At 48.3% G+C, this 19,648-nt stretch overlaps 2 protein-coding genes across 3 annotated transcripts in view; one reads left to right on the top strand and one right to left on the bottom strand.

Annotated features, from left to right (window-relative positions):
* The window catches only part of tkfc (triokinase/FMN cyclase), a 104,473-nt gene that overhangs the window by 44,324 nt on the left and 40,501 nt on the right, over window positions 1-19,648 (bottom strand). For both annotated transcript variants that reach the window (XR_015865603.1, XM_088414761.1), the window contains exon 4: window positions 11,614-11,711. The gene's annotated coding sequence lies outside the window, so the exon portion shown is untranslated. The remainder of the gene's footprint in view (window positions 1-11,613; window positions 11,712-19,648) is intronic.
* Window positions 776-18,212, top strand: cyp26b1 (cytochrome P450, family 26, subfamily b, polypeptide 1). Its single transcript, XM_088414799.1, has 7 exons — window positions 776-1,202; window positions 9,170-9,394; window positions 12,210-12,328; window positions 13,840-13,996; window positions 14,079-14,234; window positions 14,656-14,940; window positions 15,288-18,212. Exons 1-7 carry the CDS (start codon window positions 999-1,001, stop codon window positions 15,678-15,680), a joined length of 1,539 nt encoding a protein of 512 aa, XP_088270925.1. The 5' UTR covers window positions 776-998; the 3' UTR covers window positions 15,681-18,212.

Genomic DNA, 19,648 nt, shown 5'->3' with positions numbered 1-19,648 from the left:
ACACTTAGAAAGGTAGCTTGAATGAGTCTATAGATGGAATCCAAAAAAACGAATGTCCACTACAGTGGACACAAATAGGCTAGGTCTCGGAAGGGCATAGTTATATATTTGAATAATATTGTGCAACATTCTTATTGTCAATAAATGGATTTCTCCCACGAGAAAAATTGCATCAGGATTGCATTTTCCACGAATTATTCTTCTTGTTCCTAAAAAAATTACGTGATTAAATGCAGCGCCAACGTCTTCCACGAAACAGTCGCTAGATCGTTTCGCGCTGCAGCACGCTGGGCTGCCACCAGACGGCGACATTGCGCTTCCGTCTCAACAACAAGCAGAAGCGGCGCAAAAGATGCGCGTGACACAAACTCTCAGACGCACGCACACAAACTTGAAGCGTGCGTGCGTGCGCTCACATACGTCGGGGCCCTTGCTACGTCACACACAAGAAGGATTCCAGTCAATTGAACGTCCGTAGCGCCGACTCGCGAGCACAGCGGGCGCGCGAGGCTAAACGTCGCCGCTCGGCGCGGCTGCAACTTTCGCAAAGTTGACGCGCACTTCCGGCGCGCGCAGGTGACTAGTTGAGCAGTTGCCGCGGCGGGCGGGCGGGCGGGCGGGCGCGCTCCTTCCCGCCCCCTCCTCCTGAGAGGGGGATGCGGGTGAGGCGGGGGTCCTCCAGGAGCCGAAGGAGGTGGAGCAGAGGGGCGGGGAGGGGGGAGACCTTGGCCGCTGCCCGCGCGCTATATAAACACTCATTTGACTGACGCACACACGCACAGTGCGCCCACACGCGCGCGCCCCAGCTCAGAAGCAGCGGCCGAAGCATCCTCGTGCTCGTCATCCTTCCTCCTCATCCTCATCCTCCTCCTCGTCTTCACCTTCACGCGAGCGGCATGAGGTGGTCCGGCCGCTAGGAGCCCGCGGCGTCCTCCTCCCCCCTCCTCCCCCACCCACCTACCTACCTACCTAGCTACCGACCCACCCCCGGTCCCGGCATGCTCTTCGACACCTTCGACCTGCTGTCCGCGCTGGCCGCGCTGGCGGCGTGCGCGCTGTGCGTGGCGCTGCTGCTGGCCGTCTCGCAGCAGCTGTGGCAGCTGCGCTGGACCGCCACGCGGGACAAAAAGTGCAAGCTGCCCATGCCCAAGGGCTCCATGGGCTTCCCGTTCATCGGCGAGACGTGCCACTGGCTCCTGCAGGTAAGCTCGGCGCGGCCCGGCCCGGCTCGGCTCCTTTCGGCTCGGATCGCCTCGTTCCGTTCGCGCGCGCAACACTTTGCGACGCTTTGATTGGCAGGCGTGAGGAGGCGGAAGATGCTCCCGTTTTTTTTTTCCTTCCCTTTTTCGTCCCGTTACAAGTACCGTACAAAAGCAGCGACGGGGCCGCAAAAAAAAAAAAAAAAAAAAACGCACGAAGATCTCCCTCGTTGTTTTAAGCAAACAGACGAAATGTAAATGAAGGGGAGCCCCCAAATGGACATTTTGCCTCATCATGAGACTGGCGTGCGTTTTAGATTAAAAGTTTGGAAACATGCGTTACGTGGAGTTTAAGGCTGAACGCTGCGCTCTAAAATGTCAAAAATGTACATTAATTGTCAACATCACTTCATTTTTTTAGCGTTATTAACCTCTGGCAGTAACCCGCGTAAACCATTCATTTGACTTCAGCCGCTTGAAAAGTACTCAAAAATGGAAAATTGTGGTATTCTAAAACTTTTGAGTAAAAAAACAATATAAATGAAGTCAGATGCAGTGGAAAATATTTGCTTGATGTGAATACAGGATTTGTGGGGAAAAAAATGAAACGTAGACAAATAGACAACAGATTTTTGTACCGAAAATGAAAACATTTTCTAGGAGACTTTTTTTCTTAAAGTCACCTAGAATGGAAGCAATCCCAACATTTGATTTTGCAGAAATATTTAACGACAAATTAAAATATCCGAAGCCATTTAAATTCACCACACGCAAATACTAGCATACGGTTCAATTTATGCAAAAAAGCTTATGAAATCTGTTAAAATTAAAATACACTGCAATATAAATGTGCAATTCCTTAAATTCCTCCGCCATCGGAGATCACTTTTTGCCCCTACGCATAGAAAACGTGAAGTGTGTCAAAGCCACAGCCTGGGGTCCGGATCTGGTCCGAAATGTTCTTTTACGTGGCCCACAAAACAAGCCGTTTTTTTTTTTCCTCGACTTATCCCGTTGGAATTTATTTTCATCAAATTCCTGAACATAAACACTCGCCTTCATTTTCCATGATTTCACTTTGTTGTCAATTGATTAAAAAAAAAAAAAAAGTGCCATCGCTTGCTTTTAAATGTTCGTCTCCGCGCATGTCAACAAAACGAACTCCGCGGTATCGTGGAGGGAGGAAAAAAAAAAAGTTGGCGACTTTTCCCGGCTATTAGAGCGTAACACAGATTCAAACCACATGGACGAAACGGAGCAGAACTCGCTGCCGCCGTTGTGACTTTGCCGCGAAGGTTCCATGACGGCGCGACATGGCACCGTTGTGCAGACGCACGCGCAGCACACTTTTTTTTTTTTTTCAGCAGCTCAGTTTGGGACCTGACGTGCTGTGACTTGAATTTTCTACGTTTGAAAATAGCCGATTTTGTCAAAAGCCGTTTGTTAACCTTTCTCACTTTGCCGCGCGTGCACTCGTGTCCAACTACGAGGCGCTCGAAAGTAGCCATGCTGGTGTACAATCCCAATCCGCAAGCTAGCTGTCATCGGGCTTTCATCTTTTTTTTTACATTTCTCTTTGTGTCGCGCATGCATCACAAATGACGACGAGGCACTCTAATTCGGCCAAGTCAAGAAAAACAAAAACCATGTCCAAAAGTTTTTCGTCATTTCTCTGCATTTTGTGTGTGCACTTATGGCTGATAACCAAGCGCTTTAAACTTGCTACATTGAAGGGACAATTTGAAGTGCCTAAAAAAAAAGGTAAATCTGCCTCTGTATTTTAAAAAAAACAAAACAAGACTCTAAACACAAGATTAACTCATTCACTGCCGCTCCACTCAAAACGGAGCTTTCACGTCCACAGCCGTCATTGGCAGCGAACGGGTTAAACGTTCTTCCGTGAAATGATTGTCAGCTATTTAGCGCAAGTAATACATGTTTATTCTTTGTTATACGACAGCGATACAGCGTCCTTAATTAATTCACCGCCAAACCGGTCAAAATGGATCTTTGACGTCTATGGCCGTCGTTGGCGGTGAATGAGTTAATACTGATATTGCATTTGCGGAATATGAATGAAGCATACGTAAAGTATTTTGAAAGACCGGCTCGGATCAAATGAATGAGCAAGTAGCGGTTTTGAAACTGGATTTAAAAGCGTTTCAACGTTATTGATGAGGTTATTGATTATTCTTCATCTTGATAAAACGACAGGCTCAAGCGCTTTGGAGAATTTGGTCACGTGACCGAGCGAGCCGAACCGCAACGATGTCATTTTTAGTTGACAAAATGGCCGCCGTGAGCTGGATACAAAGGAGTCTGCTTAATTGAGGTTCCGCATAGCGAGTATTGTATTTTACCGAGGACAATTAGGCCCAAACTAGCTTTTAGCGCACGGCTTTGGGTTGAGGCTGGAGTTAGGCAATCGCTTGTTCTGGCGGCTAGGAAACGCACGATGTCAACGGACGTCCTCACAAGCGTAGCTTTACAAGCGTGTGTGTATGTGTGTCGGCGGTATTAGCGGGGGTCCCGGGGTGAGCGCTTAGAGCGTTTTCAACAAGCATAATCTCCTTTTCTAAAATGTCCTCAGGTCAGGGGCCAACGCTCTCGCTCTCTCTCTCTCCCCCCTCGCTCGCCCTCGCCGCATTCTACTCGTGTTCTGGCTGAACTATCCGAAGCCCCTCTTCGCTAATCCGCCCCCCCCCCCCCCCCCGCCTCCTCCCCCGCCGCCGCACTCTCGCTCTCCCTCGTTCCGCCTTCCCCCTTTTCTTTTCCCGCCTCCTCGCCTTCCTTCCTTCCTTCCTCTTCTGTTTCTGAAACGCCGGCGTGACCGCAAGGCGACGCGGGTCATTGTCGAGCGCGGGCCCAATGGCGGCGTTCGCGCGCGCGCGCGCGCGGGCGGGTTTCCCTGGCACCTCTGGCAGCGCCTGAATGATTGACAGCTGAAAAGAGGGAAGGAATTCCCTCGCAGCCTTTGGCCGCCTCTTGTCCTCGCGCCGCTCCTCCTCCTTTCAGCCCCTCCTTTTTCACCTTCGCTACTCCCGCTTCGGCTTCCGACGTGGGTCGGGCCCGCCGGCGCTTCCGAAACGCCCCGGCTACGATGGCCTGCTCGGGCGGCGCCGAAAGAACCTTCGGCCGAATGCAAAACGGAGAGAGTGACCTGTTTTGTATTTCGCTCATTGGATGCCACGGACGTATTTTCACGTTTCTAAGAGTCCATTCAATCCCAGGTACTTAAGTATCGATTTAATACTTAGGTGTCTGGAAATGTATGTCCTTAATGTACTTAAGTATCGATTTAATACTTAAGTGTCTAGGATTTCATGTCGGCGAGCTTGACGCTAACATGGAATGGGAAAGGTCATAGACGGGCTAACAAACAGCACCGATTGTACGTCTTAGTGTCATGAGACAATATAACAATAGTCAAAGACATTTATTTTTTATCGTCTGACAAAAATGGGTAAGACAGCAAACCCCCACTACATCACTGTTTGTTCACAGTATTTTTGGGGGTTATGTGAAAGATGAAGGCACATTTTTGACATGCTACTCCAACATTTTTTGAACGATTCAGAAAGAATAACAATACTCAAATATATTTATCCTCTGCTAAAAAAAAAAAAAAACAGCTGACAGTGAACCACTAAATCGCCGTATTGTTCAAGCAAAGTATTTGATTTATTTTTTACGTGAAAGATGAAGGCAATTTCACACGCTACCCCACCAATGTTTTGATTCGCACAATTCCGGCCTTATAATTTCCTATAAAAAAAAAAATAAAATCACCCCCAAAATTTCCAATGAGGCCTAACATTATTCACAATTCATTTAAACGACATTTGCATGGTTTCAATTTGAAATTCAAGTCATCCAGGTGATTGCGTTCGCCTTAGGAACAATTTTCAGTTTTTTTTCAAAAATAAAATAAAAAAAACATTCTACATCGGGGTGTCCAAACTCAGTCCTCAAGCAGCGCGATCCCCCATGTTTTGGATATTTCCGTTCTCCAACACATTCATCGGCAGAAGCCTGCTAACCACCCCGATGCGTCTTAGAGGACGGCAATTTCAAAAAGATGGCGGGACGGCAGCCCTCCATTTGGACACCCCTCGCTCCCGATCCCCAAATTCCCAAAATATTCCCGTATCCAGCGAGTGAATTCTCCCTCATTCGGTAGCATTGTAAATAATTCCGCATCATTGCTTCAATATTTTTGGAAGCGTCCCGCCTCCGGACCGGTAGCGTCCGCTTGGGCGAGCGGAGGCTTCCCCTCGTTTCATTCGCGGCTCGACCGCCCCCCTTTCTTCCCAGAACAGCAACCCCCACCGCCTGGCTGCTAAGCATCACCCCGATATGTCACGCGCACGCACGCACGCACGCACGCACGCACGCACGCACGCAGATCTAAGTCAACATAATTAGCTGTGTTTTTTTGTCATGGCCTAATAAAAGAGTCATTTGTTGGACATTTCCACGGCGCTACAAAGGGGACATTTATAAGGCCCGGCGCAGGTTCGCCAGCGGGCCAAGGCCAACAGAACACGCGGGTATTTTTAGCGCCGCTCGGACCCCGCTAGGGCGTGTTCGGAGAGACGCGGGCGCTTTTCTGGGATCTTCTCTTTTTTGGCGTCCGGCGCCAGAAGCCGCTTATTATTTTGAAGTCTGAGGCGGTGTAGTCGGGACCCGTTTTGCGATTGGGTGTTCCGCGCGTGTGTGTGTGTGAGAGAGACAAATCCTGAATGCGGTCATGTTCTCTTGCGAGAAAAAAGTGGCGTCATTACATCACAACTTTTCCATGCTCGCTGTGTGTGTCTTTGTGCAAATTGCCAGATTTTGGAACAGAGAGGGGGGAGGCCACTTCTCACCTTTTTAACTAAATGTCACCCCCCCCCACCCGACACACACACACACACACGCATGCACACACAGTGTAGGCAGTGGCGCCTTCAGAATTTTTTCATCGGGGGGGGGCATCTCTGACTGGCACAGCAAAACTAAATGTCATAATTTCAGGATATTTTTACACGGTTGTGGTGAAGCGGACGGGAGAAAACAATTGAAAATTGGACATTTCTAATGATATTTTTTGATTTATTGTGATGCATTTAATGTTACTAACAATCTGATGAGCATAGACTTAATAGTGATGCAGTTATGTTTCGAGTTTGATCATAAATATATGCGGCGGTAGCGTAGGATCCCGGGGAACGGGCCTTACTTTTCCCGTGTGAATTGTAATTGCACATCAGTGGCACCGGGTGGGGCAGTGCTGATCTCATTGTCAAAGACTGTGAGGGGAGAGAAACTTTTTTAATTGCTGTCAACAAAGTTTTTCCTAAATCACATTCATGATTAGATTATAGGAATATTTTGTCCCTTTTCCTTCAGGTTAATTTTTGGGAGACACGAGTGCTCCTGCGTTAATGTTCCAGATTGATTTAAGTTGGTTATTATTTACTGATAACAGTTCAGTTGGTAAAAATGTTTCTAGTTTAAGTAATAATTGATGTACTTATTTCAGGCACTTTGACGCACTGTAATATTTTTTCAGTTTCAGACTAATCTGTATAAACACAGTTAAAAAGTAAAAGTTTGCTGAAAGTTGATTTATATTTCTTTTTTTTGTTCATGTTTAAAAAGGGGTTTACTTACACAATTTCGATCGCTGATAATCTTATTGATCGTAACCGTGGCAACGCGGGGCACGAAATGTTTTCGATTTCCTGGCGAATCTTTGCGAAAAGTCATTGAGAAGCACAACTATAGACTAAGAAAGGGCGCTAAGGTTTCCAAGCTAATGCGCTAATCACTAGTTTAGCTGCTAACCGCTAGTTATAGCCAATGCTAGTCGTACGGGAACCGGGTGTGGGCTGTCTGTCAAAATAAAGCGGCTTTACAACCATAGAAAAACAAAACACTAAACGATTCTTCGCTGCGCACATTTATCGTAAACAAAACAACCACAAGGGACAAGTACAAAAATCCACACTAGCCGTCGTGTCATCAAATTTAAAGGGGTGCCACCCCTTGGTGGCACCACCGAGTGTAGAATTTGTCAGGAACAAGACATGAAAACATTTGCAGCCAAAATGCGTGTGCAAAAGTCAAAACGGAGGAAAAGAAATGGAAAATCATATAGTAATGTACTGCGCGCACACATGCGCGTACGCGCATCAATCTGATGGTGTATCTTGGGAGTGTGAAAGGGAGCCTTGTCTAGCGGCTGAAGGAACTCCCCTTCCACCGTGTGTGTGCGAGCGTGGGTGCGTGCGTGCGTGGAGGCCGGCATGCCAAGCAGACATACTAAACCACTCTACATCCATGTGGCAGCAAAATGTAGCTTGGAAAACAACTCTCTCACACACACACACACACTGTCACACACACCCTGAGGGCTCCAGAGGCCAGTCGGCACTCCGGGGAGTCCGTGTGTGTGAGTGTGCATGTGTAGTTAAAAAGAAAAAAAAAAAAAAAGAGGAAGTGCACGGGAGCTGTGAAAACAGTTCCGATGAGTAGTTTGAAGAACTAATGTGTGGAGGACTAAAATGAAAATTGCCAAATGTCACTTCCAGCGGAGGGGGGGTTGATGGGGTTCCGGCGGGGTCACAAAGAGAAAAGGTCCACACCTCATGAAGGCGCGCACATCTGAGGCGGGTTAGCGCAATTACAAAATGCTAATTAGCCGCATCTGGGCTCAATCGGCGCAAGCCCGCGTCGCGGGGCGGCGACAACGGCGTGGGCGTGTTGCTGGCGGGAAAAAAAAAAAAAAAAAGAGCCGTACAGTCAAAGCCTTGCTAACCGCAGGGGTTAGGGACCAAGCCCCTTAACCGGCCCCTCCCCCCTCCCTCACCAACACGCCCACACCCAAAATGTTTCAAATGGCCTGTGAAAAAGTATTTGCCCCCTTCCTGAACTGCTTGCTTACTATTTCCAAAATGCTACTTTCTCTAGCCGTTTTCAGCGATAAAAATGTTCATATACTTAATGCGATAATTAAATGCAGTTTTACTAGAAATGAAAACTTTGAAAATAGTTTTCCTTTTCCATTAGATGTGCCGGAAGGTCGGCCAATCACAGCTCACCTCTACTGGGTTTGGCCACGCGACAGACAAGTTCATCACATTTATTTTCAGGGGAAAACCAGTGAAAATAATGTGTTTTTAAAGGTATTGATTGTGAATGAAAAATAATAATTCTCATCAAATCGATTATGGGCGAATTATTAACATTTTGCTGCTGTAAGGATCTAAATTAGTTTAGATGATGATAATTTTCGCAGGTTTAAATGTCTGATTGAATTATGACGCCCCCTGGTGGCCAAAGCGCACACACCAGAAGGAGCATCACGATGTGTATCGATATGCACAACAAATTGCTATATTACACTATATTAGAATTGCATGTTTTGTAACTAAAATTAAAAAAAAAAAAAGTCAACACGAACATTACATCATTTTTTTTTTTGGTTCCTGCCCTGGCAAGCGGGCCAGAGGAGCTGCCACCGCCGGTGCAGAGTGTGCCTTTGGCAAATATTAGAGGGCTGAACCAACACAGGCATTAACATGGAAATATGAGAAATGTTTGACACGCCACGCAGCGGTTGTGTAGTCGTCTGCGTGTGTACGTGCGTGTGACTCTCGCGCATATCTCTTCCCCCGAGAGGCCTCCAGGGTCAAACCAGTTAGTGTTGTCACAGCGCAGCCTCGCCATGTTTGTTTACTTTGCACGTTTTTGTGAATTTTATGAATTTACTGCTAGCATGTGTGTCACCACACGTGCGCGTGTGAATAATGTGCTTGTGTGCGACACGCTAAGCGGCTTCGGGCGCACACACGCGGCCCATTTACGGGGCAAGAGTCCAAAATGTCTCCTTGCGGCTGAGAAACAGCGTCCATTGTGAATGGCCGAGACGTGACCCGCTTGACCCGGATGTTTCTCGCCCCCCCCCCCCCCATTCTTCCGCGCAGGGTTCGGGTTTCCACGCCTCGCGGAGGCAAAAGTACGGCAACGTGTTCAAGACCCACCTGCTGGGCCGGCCGCTGATCCGCGTGACGGGCGCCGAGAACGTGCGCAAGGTGCTGATGGGCGAGCACACGCTGGTGACGGTGGACTGGCCGCAGAGCACCGCCGCCCTGCTCGGCCCCAACTCGCTGGCCAACAGCATCGGCGACATCCACCGCAAGAGGAGGAAGGTCAGTACGCCGCCGTTTCCTCCGGTAATTCAAGCCCATCAGGTCCATCGCGCATCTACCGCTCGGGCCGAAGCGGCGATGATCCCAACCCTCTGTTAGGCGGCCATTTTGGAATGTCGCGCGATTCTTATATGAATAGCCTATCAATAGGGTATGCCCATATTCATTCTCCCCGCCGCTGAGGTTTGGCAGAATGAATGCAAGTGTTGGCGGGTTAATTTAATACATTTAAATGAATAAAATAACATCCGTTGCTCCCAATTAAGTGTCGATTATTTGCAGATGTTCACTTTTCCCAGGCCGGCCTGGTACCTAGTCCCACTTATAGCAGGGGTCAACAGTCAATGTAGGGTTTAAAAAAAAATAATTTTTGGTAGAAAAAAAAATGCCAAGCACTGATTAATCTGTGGATGAATTTAAAGAATTAAAATGAATCACCTCTAAAAATGGATGCCTAGATGGATGGATGGAAGTATAGTATACAAATAGTATATACATATAGAGCAAAATATATATAGTCAGCAAAATATGACACATTTAGTCCAAAGATTTGGATTACAAAAATTCAAAACTAAAACATAGCGACATATTACACTTTAATAAAATGAATACAAATATAATTAGGGGCCTGAGATATCACCCCATTATCAGAAGTCCTCCGATATTCCTTTCGGGGCCGATACCAGAACGATACCCAATATAAAAATGGGATGGGGACACCCCGTAGCCTATTCATAAAAAAGTCTGTGACGAGCCATTCGGATTGCGACTGGGCAGCCCTTAATTCCTCCCTGACGCCGCCTATTATCTCTCTTTCCGTCATCTTTTCCTCACCAGGACCATTTCAGGTAATCAGCCACTTAGTGCCATTATCCTTTGGTCCCCGGGGCAAATACCTACCTTGCTAACACACACACACGCACGCACGCACACACACACACACATACAGTCATGCACGCGCACATCAAGGCGCAATCCGGCGCATTTCCTGTAAATCAGCCTCTCACTTTCTCCCGCCGAGTCCTGCGGGAGGAGGGCGGCGTCAGCTGTGGCCAACAACGGGGAAAGCGAAACCGCCAGAGGTCAGCCGGTCTCTGACGGTTCGTATGACCTCCGAGAAGCGTTAGTGTTTCAAAATAGGGTTCCAAACTAGGGTTAGCGTTTTAAATCGGGGTTCTAATCTGGGCTTTCAACTCTCTGGAGCCCCATGCGCTAACCTCGTGTAATGACCCCTGATTAGGAAGGCACAAAGAGGGGCTTTCTGTTGGGGGCCCCAACACACACGCGGCAACCTGAACACGGTCTCTCTGAAACATGTCAGATGAGAGCTGGAAAAGGTGGCGCCGTGGCGTGTCCTCCACGGGAGGAGGGCTTTCCCCAAATCGGGCGGCAGGATTCAGCTCCGCTTGAATCCGGGAGCGGCCCGGAGAGAAGCCGCTGCACCTGCGGGCCTTGAGCCAGTAGAGGGGGCTGCCACGTGACACGCGTACCGGGGGGCTCGCGCGTGTGTACCGCCGGCTTGTACGAGGATGCGCGACGCGACCACAACAGAAAATGCAACACACAAGTGCCCGCGTCAGAAGTCAGCAGTTAGCGGAGCCCCTTCCTAATACCGTGTTATCTCGACTCAGGTTTATTTGAGGTCATTATGATAATATTGACAATGGAATATTGTCCGTTTTGTTACGGGCGTCGGGTTTAATCTGGATATCTGAATATTTGATCGCTGCAGTCATAATGTAACTGAATTGAAAGTTTGATTGAATTTCTGAGTAAACAACGCACAAACTAGAAGCATGGGAGTCAGTGGAGAAGAAAATAAAAAGATGGAAGTTTGGGCGAAGGCAGCAGCGAGGGAAAAGAAGGCCGGTGAGAAGAATAAAGGACTCTTTACATGTTTGGGGAACCAGCAGCTCACAGCACTTAAAGCACTTAATTTAAGACATATGGACGTTATTAGGACAACTGTGTCTGTGTGTTGCTCTCTATACAGCGCCATGTGTGTGTATGTGTGTGTGTGTGTTTGCCGCAGGCTACAGAAAGACAGTCACGTTTTTGTGGTGCAGCAGAATGACTCTTGAACAATTGCCCCCCCCCCCCCCCCGCCTCTTGCACCCACACCGCACCCCCTTCCTAAGCTAAGTCTGGAACATCCCGAAATGTCACAGATGTCCCAATTGAGACAGTTCAAACAAACATTTGTGTGTTTTTCTTCTAACCTGGATCAGTCGCGGCCGTCTCCTCCGAACCTTCATGTCAACGGAGCTCACCGACCCGTCGGGTGACTTCGCGCGGTCACGTTTTGGCGGCGGGCCACCTATAAAATCAAACACAACAGCAGACAACGTTAGTTCAGTTGGTTAAGATGACCAAATACTGTCTCAAGACCTGGAGAAGTCCAGTAAAAAATATAAACACGTCAAAATCTTGGAACTTCTCCTTTAAGGAAAGGTCATCCGCAATGTGATCCGTCCTTCGTTTTGGATTCGCATACGTGAGACTTGTTTTCGTAACAACTCACACATACGAATGCGCAATTGTAAGAATTCCTCATCAGCAAATAATCTTATAAATCATCTCGTGCGGGTAAGAAGCGTTGCAGTTGCGCTGACTCGGGGGAGAAAAAGCATTCGCTCTCGTCCATGAGGCGCACGAGGTAAAGTGGTTAAGATGGCTGCCATCCGCAGACAGAAGAATGTGCGCACAATAGGACCATCCGCTGACAACATCAACTGCTCCGCGGCTCTGGCGTCCTTGAGCAAATAATACCCTGAAGTGCCCTCGCTCCTGCTAACGCTTTTCCGTCTTCATCCAGGTGTTTGCCAAAGTCTTCAGCCACGAGGCCTTGGAATCGTACCTGCCCAAAATACAGCAGGTGATTCAGGAGAGCCTACGTGTGTGGAGCTCAAACCCGGAGCCCATCAACGTCTACAGGTACTAGCGAAACCCGCGCACCAGCAGCCCCGTCTTATTTTAGTCTTGATTCAGATCCTATTTGACCGAAAGGACTTTTTGTGCCCGCTTTGTTTAATCTGAGTCCTGTTCTGCACCCTTGTCATCTGGAGTTCCACAGGGTTCAATTTTGAGGCCACTGCTGTTTTCATTGTATTTGCTGACCCTGGTTTGCATCCTAAAAAAACATGGTATTTCCTTCCACTGCTTTAAAGCCACTTTGGTGCTGTCGAGAGGAAATCAAAGCCTGGATCAGCACTGTTTCTTAAATTGCAACGAAAAAGAAAAAAAAAAAACACTGGAGTTATACTGTTTGGTTGTGGAGACCCTTGAACATCTCAACCTGTTGACTTTGGCGCTCTGGCTTAATTTCCAAAGTCAACCGTTTCATACCTGGCTTTTAAAGTGGACATTGGTTTCAAATTAGACCAGCAAATCAGTTATGTTGCTAAATCCATCCTTTGATCATATTAGGCAATTGGCAACAGTAAAGCCCCACCTTTCTCAACAGCATTTAGAAACAATAATTCATGTCTTCGCTACATCTAGGCAATATCACACATTTTATTTTGGAATGAGATCATCCTCGTTCAAGCAACTACAATTTATCCAAAATACTGCTGCTCGCCCACTAACCGCTGCTCATAAGAGGGAGCACAAAAGCCAGCAAAATGAATTGCGCCTGATCAAAAAAAATGGAGACATGGTTGGGAGTGGAGTTGAGCACACTAGGACTTGTTAGGGTAGCTCGAATGAGTCAAAAGATACAGATCAAAACGCAAATGGACACAAATGAATAGGCTGAGTCTCAAGAGGATATTTGAGCGTTCATTTGAAGATCCCCCTATTTGTTTCCAAAACGTTAAATGGTCTTGCCCCACTTAAGCTCGGTGAGCACCTCCACCCCCCCACACCTGCCCGCGGCTTCAGGTCTGCGGACCAGATGCTACAGGAGATGCCGAGGACTAAGCGGCGCCTCAGAAGGGATTGAGATGGAGACTTTTCTATGGCCGGTCCTTCCTTTTGGAATGACCTTCAGCCGAATTGCGTCAGACGCATTTTTGTTCTTTGGCTTTTGACTCCGCGCAAGCCTCGGCAGTTCTATTGTTATTGGTATGATTTGTGTTTTTGAATAACTGTTTTCACTCTGTTTGTTAATGCACGATTAATTTGACCCCATGTACTGTACAGCACAATGTATGGAGCAATGGCTGTCTAAAAGGGCCATATGCTTTTGAGACCCAACCTATTGGGTTTTGTTATATTCTCCATTTTGTCTCAGCAGCGATTTCCATCCCACACATGCGACATCAGTGGAAAGAACCTGATGTCTTTTTCCTGAGCATAGTGGGACTTAGTAGACTAGCTCCAATGATGATATAGTAAAAAAAAAAAAAAGTCCATTACAGCAGACACAACAGAATAGTCTTGGTCTCGGGAGAATATAACCAAAGTGGACTTGAGTAGAGTCTTTAATGTTCGCATGTCCTCAGGGAAAGCCAGAGGTTATCCTTCACCATGGCGGTGAGGGTGCTGCTGGGATTCCGGGTTTCCGAGGAAGAGATGAAGCACTTGTTCTCCACCTTCCAGGATTTTGTCAACAACCTCTTCAGCCTACCCATCGACATGCCCTTCAGTGGCTACAGGAAGGTACGGACGAGCCCCGCGCCAGGAAAATCCCGCTCTCGGAGACGGAATGTGATTTGGATGAATTTCTGACGCGTGTGCGCAGGGTCTGCGAGCGCGCGACAAGCTGCAGAAGAGCATCGAGAAAGCAATCAGAGAGAAGCCCCTGTGCACGCACGGCAAAGACTACAGCGACGCCCTGGACGTCCTCATGGACAGCGCCAAGGAGAACGGCGCCGAGCTCACCATGCAGGAGCTCAAGGTTGGACCCAAAGTTTTTTGTACGCATCAGACGCACACAAGCGCACTTGTCGCGTCACTCATCAATCATCCGGGCAAAAAGCGAGAACATGAGACGCATGAACACGCAAAGTGGTGTACGGGCACACCCTCTGTTTACCTATTCCAGCCATTCCGAGGAATTCTGTGGAAACTCGACTCGCTCTCTCTCCATGCGGTTTCTGGGTTAAGTCCAGGGCCAAAAATAAGTCAACACTCCCCCTGGAGAGGTCTGAAAGAGGCCTCCTGTACACACACACATATACACACACTGAAAGCGTAATGGGGAGGCCCTGTCGTACACATGCAGCAGTGAGCCTCCGCGTCGTTGCTTCCACTGGCCGTTAGTTCCCGCCAACAAAACGTCACATTTGCAAACTGGACATCCTTGCGCACCGTTGCAGGAATCTACGATCGAGCTGATCTTCGCCGCCTTCGCAACCACGGCCAGCGCCAGTACTTCACTTATCATGCAGCTCCTGCGCCACCCGCCGGTCCTTGAGCGCCTGCGGGAGGAGCTGAGGGCGTGCGGCTTCCTCCACAACGGCCGCCTCTGCCCCGAGGGCCAGTTGCGTCTAGACACCATCGTCAGCCTCAAGTACCTGGACTGCGTCATCAAGGAGGTTCTGAGGCTCTTCACGCCCGTCTCGGGGGCCTACCGAACCGCCGTGCAGACCTTTGAACTTGATGTAAGTAAGGAACCTGTCCCCGGTCATTTGAGTTGCTAGGAATCTTGCCTGATGGCTTCGCTTATTGATTTGAAGATGATGCGTAACAGAGTCACCTCTGTCACGAGTTTTTAATGACTTCCTGGAAAATAAGACTGGAGACTACATGTGTCTTTTCCTTCCTATTTATCTGACAGAAATATTTTGCGTTAGCTTTGGTTGCTCTTAGTCCCGCGTTGCCTTCCTGTCACATAGTGGCCAATGTACAGTTTCCTGACACACCTTGATATCTTGTAAGGTACAAAGGTACAAAATTGCCACAAAGGTGGCAATCGCTTTTATTTATTTGCTTGTCTTTTGGCCCTCAGGGGGTGCAGATTCCAAAAGGCTGGAGTGTGATGTACAGCATCCGGGACACGCACGACACGTCGTCCGTCTTCAAGGATGTGGATGCCTTCGACCCAGACCGCTTCAGCCAGGAGCGCGGCGAAGACAAGGAGGGGCGCTTCCACTACCTACCTTTCGGCGGCGGCGTCCGCTCCTGCCTGGGCAAGCAGTTGGCCACGCTCTTCCTACGCCTCCTGGCCATCGAGCTAGCTAGCACCAGCCGCTTTGAGTTGGCGACGCGAAACTTCCCCCGCGTGGTCACCGTGCCTGTTGTCCACCCGGTGGACGGGCTGAAGGTGAAGTTCTACGGCCTGGACTCCAACCAGAACGAGATCATGGCCAAGTCGGAGGAGCTGCTCGGAGCCACTGTCTGAAAGCGGCGAGGGGGCGATTAAAGGAGGGAAAGATGGGACGCCACGTTTTTGGACTAAAAGGAACGTTTTCACCTCCTGTTTTGACGGAACTGCTCTCATCTCAACAAAAAGTGATGGAATAACATTGGAACGTGTGTCCGAGGGCGCGGGGGGAAATGAGGATCAAACAGGGTACCGGAGGACAGGAAGCAAAGGCTTTGGGGGAATTTGCTAAATCCAAATTGGCCAACCATTGTAGCAGGGTAAACGGGGGCCACAAAGATCAAGTCATCCCGAGGCAGTGTCTTTCATTTCTTTCTTTTTATTCTCCCCAAATCAAAAGTAAAAGGTGAGCTCAGATCTTTGAAGGGTTCTGTCTGTGGATTGTATGCTTTGCTACTTTCCCGCAAAAGATGCATAGTTGGACTGCCTTCCCAATGACTGAAAATCTGTGTTCCAACTACAGAAAGATTCGTAAGGTCTAGTCAGGGGAGCCGGAGAGGCAGGTCTGAAAGAAAGTTGAATCTCAGATTCCGGAGGAGCGGTTTGCTCTGCACCCTTGGCAGAATTCTTGAGGGCGCATGGGAGATGGCTCAACCGGTCTCCAGGTTCCCAAGGGGAGTTGAGTTGATAATGAACACCTCGTAAAGGAGGTGTCATAGTCTGTCCGTATTGCCAGTCGAATTTGTTTCCGGTGAAGACTTTGCCAAGGCTGCCCTTTGACACCCATTCTATTCATAAGCTTTACGGACAGAATTTTTAGGCACAGCCAAGGCGTTGAGGGGTCCTGTTTGATGGCCTCAGTATTGCATCTTTGCTTTGCGCAGACGATGTCGTACCGTCGCTATCTCCAACTCTCGCTAGAGCGGTTCGCAAATAAGCACCTCTAAATCTGAGCCTAGTCCTGGGTCGGAAAAGGGTGCCATGCCTTCTACGCGTTTGGGGTTGAAATTCTGCCAAGTGGTATTCGAGTATCTCGAGGTCTTGTTCCGAGTGACGTCGGGAGCCGAGCCCAAGGAACAAGCTCTCGATTTACGGCTCCGACTGCATTCCTCGTATGGCCCGTGGTCACAAATTGCGGGCCGTGGCCAAAAGAATAAGAAGCCGGATACGAGCGGCTTGAATTTGTTTCCTCTGCAAGGGTGTTCGGACTCTCTCTTCCGTAGGATAATAAGCTCGGTCGATCCGGGAGGAATGTCTCCCGGCCGGCCGGGGAACGTCTCGGCGTCCGCCGGAAGAATTGGAAACGGCCAAGGAGAGGGAAGTCCGGCCTCGCCCGCAAGAACCCGACCCCACCTAACTCGTAGAAAACGGACGGATGAAAATCATCGGTCGAAATCCGCTTCAGTTCAAAATTAAGGCCCTCAAAAGGCTCGCCTTTGTTGTTGGGAAGCTCACCCACGGTTGTTGCTGCTTGCCGATTGGCTGAATTGCCCTGCCTGCTCATTTCCTAGACGATATCGTTGGAAAGTTGCTGAAGAGGGAACGCATCGTAAACAAACGAGCACCCGCTGCTTCCGTTGACAACTATCACGTGTTAACAGCTAGCATCACGCGCGCACTCACACACACCGGCAAGTGATGTCGACATGTAAATGCTGCTCTTCCTTGTCATGTTCGTTTGGGATGTCACGTAGCTCCCGCTTTGTTGCCGGGCAAACCGACTCGGCGGCGCCGACCAATGAGGTTTGAGGGGGCGGGGCGCAAAGAACGACCCATAACGCAACCCCGTCTCAACACGCCGCTGACTCGTTCAGGAAAACGGACGACAAATCTTCTCTTTGCTGCTTCTTTGTGGACGTGGTCTCACGGAGAATTTGAGACGTCCAAACTTGTTTGTTTTTGTCAAACTCAATTTTTCGTCTCATTGGATACAAATCACCCAGGCGCGCTAGCAAACTAGCGCGGAAGTCGACCCTAACCGCGATGAACGAAACTAATAACTGGGCAAGTGAGTGTACACAGTACACACAGATAAAAGTGCGGTGCATTATTTTAAGATCTGCATTTTGTAAAAAGCAAAACAAACGTTACCATGCTACTGTTTTTCATCGTTTGTGTAATACTCAAGCAAGCTCGCAAGTGCCAGGAAAATAAATCAACCTAATAACCTAATATTAATGTTATTATTGTTGTTCTATTTTTTATTCTACTACAGATTTATTTTAGTTTTGAGCCGAAACGAATAAAAAGTCTTTGGAAAATACTGGATTTCTATAGAATGTTATGTATTTCATTTACATCGTGTACACAGTGTTTAAATTGTTTATAGTGTTAATTGATAAGTGTAATTATGCCGTGTTTTGTTTTTCAGACTTATTATGGCTGCATTTGATTTTCAATGAATTATGGAAAACGCAAAGCACTTGGAGTGAGACTATTTTTGAAGGGCCAAGATTTCTTTTTCCTCATGCTGAACGTCTTGTACATATTTGGATTTCTTTTCATAGGTAATATTATGTTGCTTAGCGGAATTATGAATGTCTTCTTTCTTGGTTGTTTTCGTAACCGTGACTGTTCAATGTATTCCTGCAATAAACTATGTAGTTACAAAAAAAAAAAAAAAGGAAAATGGCTGTGAAATTAATGAATTGCAATTCAGCACCTTTGACGCAACCAGGTGTGTACTTCGAGTATATGAAAGACAAACGGCAGCTGCTCTCAACTGAAAGTACGAATACCCGACGATGCGTAAAGGCACTTCGGCAGGTGTTGAGGATTTTAACATATTTTCCGCAAATATCAGCAAATCTTATTGAAGGCTTTTGATGCCATGACAGGAAAAGTATGTTCCTTTTCAAATTAAGAAGAAATGAATTGGAACGAAAAGATACAGTAGCACAACAAATGTTATGACGTTAGTCATAAGAGTCATATAATTTTTAAAAACCGATGGGCCTTAGAACATGTTTTAGCGTGTGACGGGAACATTTGAAGACTCTTGAGGGCAAAGGTCAATCTGAATCAAACGGATCATTAGCGTAACATCTCTTTCTTTTGCTTTCACGCTGACTCATCCAGATTGGTTGGCGAGCGCCAAACATGAGGTCGAAGGTCAAGTTGGCTGAAAAACGCCGAGCGGAAGTTTTTCCATAAATCTCTTCATCTTGACGGGAAACAGAGGAGAGAAAAGGCACCTCCGCACGCGCACACACTTCAAAGATGTGCGCTAAGTGCTTCAAGATGACGAAACCGCACATCCTGACGCGCGACATCCGATACCGGCTCGCAGGAAATGATCGGCCGTCGCTGTTGCCGTAGCGACCGGAGCGTCTACGCTTCCGGTAAGGTGAAAGTGGATCCGGCGGTCTCGGATGACTCTTGAGATGGTCTGGCCGCGACCCCGCAGCGCCAAGAAATCAATGGGGGCCACCGACAGGCGGCGGGGGAAGCTCATATTGATTTCAACGCGCGGTGCATGTTTACGCCACGCTATGATGTCATGGCACGCGCTAACCTGCGGCGCGGCCGGCCTCGCAGAAGGAACAAAGGCTTCTTTCTGTCCCACGTTTGCGAGCGCATAAAGCGGGGAGGGCCCACTTGGTATTTTGCGGCTCAAGCAGGACTTTCTCCAAATGTTTCTGACAGCTCGAAGCTTCTCGCGCAAGTCGGCTGACGGGAGTCTTTCCTATTCCTTCTTGAACGCTCGCAGGACTTCTTTCCTGGCCGAGCTCAGCTTTTTCCAATCATTTTCTACGGGATGGAGATCAGGCCTTTAGCTTTCACCGACGTTCTTTTGTGCTTTGAACGCACGTTGACGCGGACGTGACCTTTCCTCCTCGGCAGAGTGAATTTGCCTTAAAAGCCTTTGGTAGGCGTGATCCAACCAACAGAGATCCTCCGCCATGTTTCTCCTTGAAGGCTTGGTTTCCCAGTTTAACGGTCGTAGGGAACGATTGGGTTTCCAGCGCGCTCGCTTTAGCTCAATAAAGACTTGACACTCATCCGCGGGGACCGGATCCAAAGTCTACAGCGGCGCTGGCCGAGGA

Source organism: Hippichthys cyanospilos, chromosome 1 (genome assembly GCF_059441005.1).
Source record: "Hippichthys cyanospilos isolate Australia breed blue-spotted pipefish chromosome 1, RoL_Hcya_1.0, whole genome shotgun sequence".
Classification (NCBI taxonomy): Eukaryota; Metazoa; Chordata; class Actinopteri; order Syngnathiformes; family Syngnathidae; genus Hippichthys; species Hippichthys cyanospilos.
The sequence above is the reverse complement of the archived record's forward strand: the minus strand, read 5'-3'. Positions and strand labels throughout refer to the sequence as shown.